The sequence below is a fragment of the Geotrypetes seraphini genome, chromosome 16 (assembly GCF_902459505.1).
Source record: "Geotrypetes seraphini chromosome 16, aGeoSer1.1, whole genome shotgun sequence".
Lineage (NCBI taxonomy): Eukaryota > Metazoa > Chordata > Amphibia > Gymnophiona > Dermophiidae > Geotrypetes > Geotrypetes seraphini.
This window is the reverse complement of record NC_047099.1, coordinates 14,357,090-14,367,356: the sequence shown is the minus strand read 5'-3', so window position 1 is coordinate 14,367,356 and position 10,267 is coordinate 14,357,090. Positions and strand designations below refer to the sequence as shown.

At 38.9% G+C, this 10,267-nt stretch overlaps 1 protein-coding gene across 1 annotated transcript; it reads right to left on the bottom strand.

Moving 5' to 3' along the window:
• Nucleotides 1-5,147: 5,147 nt before the first annotated feature.
• Nucleotides 5,148-6,071, bottom strand: LOC117349700 (olfactory receptor 11G2-like). Its single transcript, XM_033923294.1, has one exon. It carries the CDS (start codon nucleotides 6,069-6,071, stop codon nucleotides 5,148-5,150), a length of 924 nt encoding a protein of 307 aa, XP_033779185.1.
• Nucleotides 6,072-10,267: the final 4,196 nt, after the last annotated feature.

The window sequence follows — 10,267 nt, the reverse complement described above, 5'->3', positions numbered from 1 at the left end:
TCCCTATCTGTCCCGGTGGGCTCACAATCTAGCTAACGTACCTGGGGCTATGGAGGATTAAGTGACTTGCCCAGGGTCACAAGGAACAGCACAGGGTTTGAACCCACAACCCCAGGGTGCTAAGGCTGTAGCTTCAACCACCGCGCCACACACACATAAAATTCCTATGAGCATTGGGGCTTTTACCACAGTGGAAACCTTGTTTAGTTTCCCTATTTAATACCAAGAAATCAGATAGGTCACCATTTTTAGAGATTCTGTAAGAAGGGAAGGTATATAATAGTTTAACCATATTAATGAAGGAAGGTGGGAAGTTTAAATGTGACAAAACCTGAAACAGATAAGAGCACTCCACTCAGCTGAATGCCTTCTACACATCTAGAGAAACAGCTAAGACCCGAGAGGCATTCGACCGAACTGTGTTTATGATATGACAAAATAATCTTGTATTATCAGATTCATATCTTTTTTTTTAAGAAACCTGGTTGGTCTCTCTTTATTAGAGAATGTATGACTGTGTTCAAGTCTATTACATAATGTCTTAGCACTCATAACTCACTGGCCTGCGCTAAAATCCTCTACCTTGGCTTTGTAAAAACACAACTTTGTATAAAAGGAGGGACAATGATAAGTCAAGTAGACATTGCTCATGATTGTCAAAATCATCATCAAAGATGCAGTCTTTGCAAACTTTGGGATTCTTTTACTAAACCGTAAATGCTTCAACACTCATTCAATGCCTATGAGTGTTGGAGCATTTTCCTTGTTGGCCTACACTAAGAAGCTCTTCCGTGATTTAGTAAAACCCAGTGTTTGAATACTTTTTATTTTTTGTACTGGATTTCATTTGATGGTTTTTCAGGTCTTTTCAAATTATTCCAACTTTAAATCCAGACACAGGAATGAAAAGAAAATTTTCTAGTGCTCGACATCTACTGTACATCTCACTTATCTTTTATTTGATGCTCTTTTTATTATTATTTATTCATTTTCACATCAAAGGACAAAAACACTTTGATAAAGGAAATTAAATATACATTGAAGAAATTATTATCAAAAACACAAAAAAAGGAATGAACACTCCTATTACCAAAACCATGATCATAGTCCACATTTGGAAGAGGTAAAGCCATACCCAGTCAAGGGGAGTTGACTTTAACAAATCATTCACGGTCTTATTAACACATGTCCTTCATAAGTACAGGGTTCTTTTGGTTATTTATATTTAGGCCTGAGTAGCAGAAATTACAGAGGGGTCTGGAGCCTTAATGGCAGCCTTTCCTTCCCAAAAAAATTGCAATTGTTCTGGTTCATAGAAAATATATTTGTTTGCCTGATAAGTAATACAACATTTACAAGGAAATCTAAGCTGATAGGTTGCTCTCAAACCCAAAACTGACTGACGAAACGTCAGAAATTTCTTGAGTCTAGCCTGCGTCCACTTTGTATTTGATGCTCTTTTGAGGGGTTTTAAGATTATTTATAAGCATAAGCATGCTTTAAAAAAAGTCACCTCCTCCCCAACCTTTTAGAAAGCTAGGTTAGCAGCTGCCATTCGGCAAAAGCCCGAAGCTCTTTAAATCCCTATGGGCTATCAGGCTTTGTAAAAGAGAGGGGTTAGAGCATGCAAAAATCAATTTATGCTGGGTTTTACTGACAAGGCACAAGCTCAGGTGTTCATTCAGTTGAGGAGTGGCCTGCAGGTAAAGATGTTGTCTCTGCACCCAGAGGTTCTAGGATCAAGTCCCAGGGCTGCTCCTTGTGACCCTGGGTAGTCATTTAATCCTCCATTGCCCCAGGTAAAAAAATAAGTACCTGTATATATCATTTCGCTTATTAGTCCAGTCTCGGGGCTCAAGGATCTATCGTACGAGGAAAGGCTGATAAATTTGCGGCTGTACTCACTCGAGGAACGTAGGAAGAGAGGAGACATGATCGAGACGTTTAAGTATATTACCGGCCGTATCGAGATGGAAGAAGAGATTCTCTTTCTCAAAGGACCCTCAGCCACAAGAGGGCATCCGCTCAAACTCAGGGGCAGGAAATTTCATGGCGACACCAGGAAATATTTCTTCACCGAGAGAGTAGTTGATCCTTGGAACGAGCTCCCGATGCAGGTGATCGAGGCAAACAGCGTGCAAGAATTTAAGAGCAAGTGGGATGCCCATGTGGGAATCCCTTAGAGGGTTAAGCCAAGGGAACCTGTCACCAGGAGTGGGATCCCTAGGATAGTAGACTTGGGGGTGGGTCAGTAGAGTGGGCAGACCTGATGGGCTATGTCCCTTATCTGCCGTCATCTTCTATGTTTCTATTCTTGACTATTGTAACATAATTTATTTAGGTGCCTATAAGAAAACTTTTTAAAGATTGCAAGTGGTACAGAATTCTGCAGTACAGTTGATTTTCGGTTTGAATAAATGGGAGCATATTAGCCTCTACTACCAAAAATTGCACTGGTTACCGATGGAGGCAAGAGTCCTGTTTAAATTTGCTTGTATTTGTTTTAAATTGAATTTTGGTATGTCTCCAGTTTACCTAGTTTTCCATTTCATCCTGGATTATTCCAAGTCCACACGTAGAGTTCATTTATTTGCATATCCAACTGTTAAATCCTGTCATTTTAAGAGATTTCTTGATAGAACTCTTGATTTTCAGGAGGCCAAAATGAATGACTGGCTTGGTAAAACAATTTTATGTGTTTCATCATACTACTCGTTCAGAAAATTAGTAAAAACACAGTTATTTGATAGATTTGTAACTTAAGTTTTTTATTCTTAATTTATTTGTTTTTTTATGTATTTTTCTTATGAATTTGTATAAGTCGCTGACTGTTCAGTTTTTCTCTTGTTGTAAACTGCCTTGAACTATCATGGTCAGGCGGTATATAAGAATAAAGTTATTCTTATTATTATTGTGTAACTATAAAAAGGTGGTATGCAATCCCTATTTACCTCACCCACCCATAGTAAGTAAAAGGAGCTCTTAATGATTTTGAGACTGCAAATGAAGAATCAACACTATTTTCTTTTTATTTAAATTAATATGTAGATTGAATGAAAAAAAACCCAACAATATGGAACGGCCTAAATCAGGGGTAGGCAATTCTGGTCCTCGAGAGCCGGAGCCAGGTCAGGTTTTCAGGATATCCACAATGAATATGTAAGAGATGGATTTGCATGCACTGCCTCCTTGAGATGCAAATCTATCTCATGCATATTTATTGTGGATATCCTGTTTCAGACACTTTCCTCAGGGTCGAGGCTCCCAAAACATACTCATGCACACGGTAGAACTCGCTCCATTCACTATGAAATTTTCTCGAATGGAGCGAGTTCTACCGTGTGCATGAGTATGTTTTGGGAGCCTCGACCCTGAGGAAAGTGTCTGAAACATGGACATGTTGGTGGAGGCGCTCCCTGTTATGAATTAAATACAAGCTAAGTAAAAACTATTTATGATCTATTTTTGGATAGAAGATTAAGTATAAAAAGAATAATATAATAAAGAAGATACATTTGGATCCCATGAAGATTGGGTTCTATGGGTTGTTACCCATTTGAACTTTTGGGCTTTTGACCCTCTGAGGATCGCGTATCTCATTCCTCCTTATGAATTTGGGCTGCATACATAACGGCATTGTTTTGAGAATCTGGGCCATAATGTCTTTCAATAACATGTTCTCATTATAACAGCTGGTTGAGAGATATGGCCTACCACACTCAAAACACTTCCCATGACTCCAATTGTCTCAAAGCCTTTTGAAAAAATAGGACTGGATTACTTGACTTATTTAAATACATGGCTTCACTTACTGATAAACAATACGTAGTTCCCCTTATATATAAGGATATCAAATTCTGGGATATGCATCCCCTTATGGCTAAATTTTCAATATGGGAACAGGATCTCCTTGATGGAAGATAAATGTTTTACTCCTTGGAATCTTGGCAGGTACTTGTGACTCTGGTTGGCCACTGTTGGAAATAGGGCTTGATGGACCTTCAGTTTGTTCCAGAAAGGGAACACATATGTTCTTATGTTAACTCTTTTTGGTCTACTACATCCAAACTATGTCCACAACTTTGGCACAATCTATTCTTTTCATTATCGAGCCCTCTGGACCCAAATAAAATTTTATGTATTGGGCAATCACCATTGCAATTTTGTTGGCATTGTAATGCAGAGTCAGGCACCTTAATACACATGCAGATTTTTTTTTTTTTGCTGTCATCTACAGTCATTGATGTGGACTGTTATTCAAGATATTCTTCACATTGATGATACCTCAACACCTGCAATAATAATTTGGAGAAGTAATGCTATCCCAACTGTTCTTTCTAAGGATAGTTCTAGTTTTCTAGACATATCCATTGCACTTGGTCTTAAAATCATCACTACAAATTGGAATTGCAAGAACTCAATTCATGTTAATACATGGTAGAACACAGTTTGTATTACTTATAAACTGAAATTTATTAATGCCTGACATAGATACTTATCAGTGTTGAGTATCTGGTCTCCATTGAAGGTTTATTTGAATACATTTGACTATTGAATGTGTTTATTTATACCCTTTCCTTATTCATGTTATTGGTTTGTTTTTCTTCATTGATGTTTTATATTGCAAAAGTTCAATAAAGAATGTTGGAACAACAAAAGCAAAATGACCTTAGTGCTTGGGAAAGACCCAAGTAAGGTTGATCTGCGGCCAAATTTTTACTGGAGCTTAGTAAAAGAACCCCTGTGATCTTAAATCTCAGTTGAAACAGAGTTGGCAGCCAGAGTTTGTCTTTTAAGAATGGAGTTACATGATCATTGTTCTTAGCTAGGGTTACCAGACGTCCGGATTTCCTCGGACTTGTCCTCCATCTGGAAGTGGGGCTGTGGGGCAGAACAGGACTTGAAAGAGGTGGAACTGGGTGGTCCTGGGGACGTGACGATGGATCAGGAAAATCTAGTAACCCTATTCTTAGCATTTTAAAGAAGACTAATACCCACCACTTTTGTCAAGCCACGCTAGGGTGTTTTTTTTAATTGCAAGCCATTGTGGTAAAAGCCCCAATGGTCTAACATGGCTTGATAAAAGGGGACCTAAATGTTGTGTTTTAGATCAGTTGCATAACATATACACATAGAAGAGTAAACTATCACAATCGCATCATCTTCTTTATCACGTCCATGACCTCCTTGTTTCTTAGACTATAGATTACTGGATTCATAAATGGAGTCACAACCGAGTAGAACACAGCTACTACCTTATCTGTGGGAAATGGATGACTCCCTGGTGGCCTAACATACATATACATAATAGTTCCAAAAAAAATGGACACCACAATAAGGTGGGAGGCACAAGTAGCGAAGGCCTTACGGCGCCCAGAAGCAGATGGGATTTTTAATATAGTTCGTATAATGAAAGCATATGAGATTAAAGTACAAGAGGAGGTACTGTAGCTCACTAGGGAGATATATACAATAATGATCATTTCTGTAGAATAGACAATTTCACAAGTGAGCTCTAGGAGAGGACCTGGATCACACAGGAAATGATTAATTTTATTTGGGCCACAAAATGGTAAAGTTGATATTAATATTACTGGAAACAAAGCCCAGACAAACCCTATAATCCAGCAATGAGCAGCATAGAGACAGCATTTATAATTGCTCATTAAGATATTGTAGCGGAGAGGATGGCAGATGGCAAGATATCGATCATAACCCATGACAGTGAGAAGAAAATGCTCTGTTGCACCACAACCAAAGAAGAAATAAAATTGTAGGAAGCAACCTTCAAAAGATATAGAATTAACTTTAGACAGCAAGCCAGAAAGCATTTTGGGGACAGTGCTGGTTGTAAAACAGATTTCAAGTAAAGACAGGTTGCAAAGGAAAATGTACATAGGTTTGTGGAGGGAAGTGTTGGACCATACCAACATGATGATTGAAGCATTTGAAACTAACGTGAGGCTGTAGATCACTAGGAACAGTGTAAATAGAGCAGCCTTCGATCTTTCATTGGTGGTGAATCCATTAAAAATAAATTCTTTCACATGTGTTTGGTTTCTTTCTTCCATCCTTCCAATGTTTGAGCTAAAAGACATAAGAAGAGTTAAATCATAGGAAAAGGAAATCAATTCAGTAAGGGGGTCCTTTTAATAAAGGGCATTATGGGGTGGGAGGGGTGTGTTCTCAGCCCAACCAGGAAGAGAATGAGATGAATATGGTTTAATCAATGATCCAAAATGATGCCAAAGAACACAGAATATGATTTCTGAAAATTGGCATTTAAAAGAAATAAGATAACACTCTTTTTAGCTTTAGTGGCAAAATAATGCTCAGAATTTAGGAAGTTGGCTGGTTGGACTGAAAACCTTTCAGCACCCCTTCATAGGTCATCTAAAATATCGATACTGACTAGTGTGGCACTGAGCATGATTCTATAAAAGTAAGGTGCACTGTATAGAATCATGCTTAGAAACATTGAAACATGATGGCGGATAAAGGCCAAAGGGACCTTCCAATCTGCAGTAACCATTATCTTTCTTCTCTCTAAACTCTCTGGAAACTTCGCACCATAAAAAAACACTGATGACACCGCTTTCCGCCTACTAGTTCAATACTCTATTCTTAGCATACTGGATTATTGCAATATCATTTACCTGAGCTCCACGAAGAAAACCACCAGAAGACTAAAATTGATTCAAAACACTGCCGTCCGCCTTATTTTTGGCCTGAACAAATGGGAACACATCACTCCTTTCTACCACCAACTACATTGGCTACCGTTCGAATCCAGAGTCCTTTTCGAGTTCGCCTGCCTCTGTTACAAAACAGTATTTGGTTTAGCACCAAAATACCTCTCTCCCCACTTTGCTACGATTCGCACCAATAAGAAATCCCGCAGAATTCAGCTGTTCGCCTTTCCCTCCATAAAATTATGTCAGCTCAAAAGATTCCTCGACAAAACCTTTGCCTTCCAGGCGGCTAAGCTGAACCCTTGGCTAGCCCAAATGATTCGAGGCCTCGACCTACCTCGACTTTAGAAAACTTCTCAAAACATACCTATTCCGCGAACAGGACCCTTAACCCTCTCTCCCCGCAATAATCCAACTCCTGCCCTCCCCCACCACTCTCCTCCCCTCCCTCTCCCCTCCTGTGTTTCTTTCTCCCTCCCTCTTCCCGGCCAATCCAACTTGTCGCTGCCTATAACTCTGTTAAATTTCTGCTAAAATGTTCCAACATTTCCTTCCTCGTTGCTTGTAACCCCGACAAAATGTTGTAAATCCGTGTGCAGATCGGATCCTAATTAATTGATGTGAACCGCCTAGAACTCATTGGGTATGGCGGTATACAAGAACATAATAATAATAATAATAAAGGCCAAAGGGACCTTCCAATCTGCAGTAACCATTATCTCTTCTTCTCTCTAAGAGATCCCATGTGCCTATCCCATGCATTCTTGAATTCAGACTCAGTCTCTATCTCTACTAATTCACGCATCAAACATCCTTTCTGTAAAAACGTATTTCCATTGATTACTCATGAGCCTATCATCTTTTAACTTCATGCTATGACCTCTCATTCCAGAGCTTCCATTCAAATGAAAAAGACTCGCCTCATGAGTATTTACGCCACATAGGTATTTAAACATCTGTAACAATTAATAAATCTTAGTGACAGAAAAACAACAAATTATGAAAATGTCACTCACCAGCAGTGGACTCAGTTTCTCAGATCCCTCATTCAATCAAACAGGTGGGAAAAAAAAGCCTCAATTACTTTATCATGTAGCAATCATTGATGTTTTTAAGCTAGCAAAAAACTCACACCAAAAAGAATGTAGGGATCTAGAGTGATTCAAAACCCACTACTGTGCACAGTAAAAATAGTAAATTTTTATAGTTTTTAATTTTTTTGTAATTAGTTTATCCAAAAAAAAACCATTATTCTAAAGGCATCTCAGCATAAACAGATGAAAGGTAGAGAAAGAAAAACTTAGCTCTTGTGCCAGAACACTTGCTGTTGCTTAACCAACTCTGCTGGTAGCAAAAAAACCTTTTCTTCTTTTCCACGGTGTTCAGGGTTGCAGCTCCATCAAAAGTGGCAGGCCAAAAACTCCTCCTACAAGATGTTGTTTCACCAACAGTCCGATGGTTTCTTCAAGGATTCAAAAAGCAACTCCAGCTTCCATCTGGGCAACACTTGATCTCACAATACTCAAGCTTTAATGTGCACAACGGCACATCGCAGAAATAGGAAGAGCCAGATTTGCTTCTAGGAGCAGTATTCGGGTATGACGTCATCAACCCGCCAAAAAGCAAAGAATAAAACAAACTAGAAAAAATTTAAAAACTCAAAAATAGAACGTGATAAAGTAACTGATGCTATTTCTCCACCTGGTGAGTGACATTTTCATAATTTGTTATTTAAACATCTATCATATTTCCCATCTCCTGCCTTTCCTCTAAATTATATGTATTGAGATCTTTAAGTCTGTCCCTATATGCCTTATGATGAAGACCACACACCATTTTAGTAGCCTTCTTTTCCTTTTAATATCTCTTTGAAGGTGTGGTCTCCAGAATTGTACACAATATTCTAAATTAGGTCTTACCAGAGTCTTATACAGGGGCATCAATACCTCTTTTCCCCTACTGGCCATACCTCTTCCTATGCACCCTAGCATCTTTCTAGCTTTTGTTGTCATCTTTTCAACCAGTTTGGCCACCTTAAGATCATCACATACAATCACAACCAAGTCCCCCTCTTCTGTCATGCACATACTTTCTTCACCCCTAAACAGTATTGTTACTTCGTGTTTTTGTAGCCCAAATGCATGACCTTACATTTCTTAGCATTAAAGTTTAGCTGCCAAATTTCAGACCATTCTTCATGCTTTGCTAGGTCATGTTATTCACACCATCCGTTTGAGTGAAGATGACAGAGGATAGTGATCAATGGAGATCACACTGAGGAAAGGAATATTACCAGTGGTATGACTCAAGGTTCTGTTCTTGGGCCTGTTCTTTTTAACATTTTTATAAGTGATATTGCTGAAGGGATGTCAGGTAATATTTGTCTCTTTGCGGATGATATAAAAATCTGCAATAGAGTAGACACCCTGGATGATATGAATAACAAGAAGAAAGGAAAGGAAGGTGCTAGGCTCCAGATTTGTTTGAAGCAGATGCATGCAAATTTGAACTGTATTCGCGCTTCTATTGGTAGCCAGTGCAGTTTTTTGTAGTATGGGCTAATGTGGTCTTTTTTTCTCAATCCGAAGATTAAGTGAACTGCAGTGTTTTGCACTAATCTCAGTTTCTTTATTGTTTTTTTGTGGGAAACCCAGGTAGACGATGTTGCAGTAGTCCAGGGTGGATAGGATCAGCGATTGCACATGAAGGATGTTATGTCAAAGTATTTTTTAATAATCCTTAGCTTCCATAGTGTATAAAAACATTTCCTCACTGTTAAGTTTGTGTGGTCAGCCATGATCAAGTGCGTGTCTAGTGTGATACCCAGAATTTTTATGGTTTTGGAAATTGGATATTCGTGGTCGATGTTCTCGTTATTTTGTCATTGGGGCTTGCCAAGAAGACTTTTGTTTTCTCTGTGTTTAGTTTCAGTTTCAAGTTGGTGGTCCATTTTTCGATTTCTATTATAATGTGTGAGAGGTTGTCTATAATTTCAGTTGAGATGTCATTTAAGGGGATTAGGATGGATATATCGTCTGCGTATATGTAGTGCTTTAAGTTTAATTTTTGTAGTCGGTGACCTAAGGATGCTATGTAGATGTTGAATAATGTAGGTGATAGAGGGGAGCCTTGGGGTACCCCTGATGGGTTTTTCCATGGGTTGGAGTGATTTCTGTTGCTGGCTACTCGATAGGATCTGTTTGTTAGGAATTCTTGAAACCATTTCTTTACCTTTCCCGAGATTCCCATTGCATCAAGGCATAGTAGTATGATTTCGTGGTCTACTAGGTCAAATGCACTGCTAAGGTCTAGTTGCAGTATATTGTATACAATTCTGGAGACCAAACCTTCAAAAAAATGTAAAAAGGATGGATTCTGTCCCAAGGAAGGCTACTAAAAAGGTGTGTGGTCTTCATCATGACGTATGACAGACTTAAAGATCTCAATATGTATTTTAGAGGAAAGATGGACAAAATACCCCTGCTACGATCAGCTGAGCTGGCTGCAGCAGAGGCCCCCAAACATGTACCCCCAAATCAGTAGGAGCGATACCCACTCCATCCTGCCACTGGCAC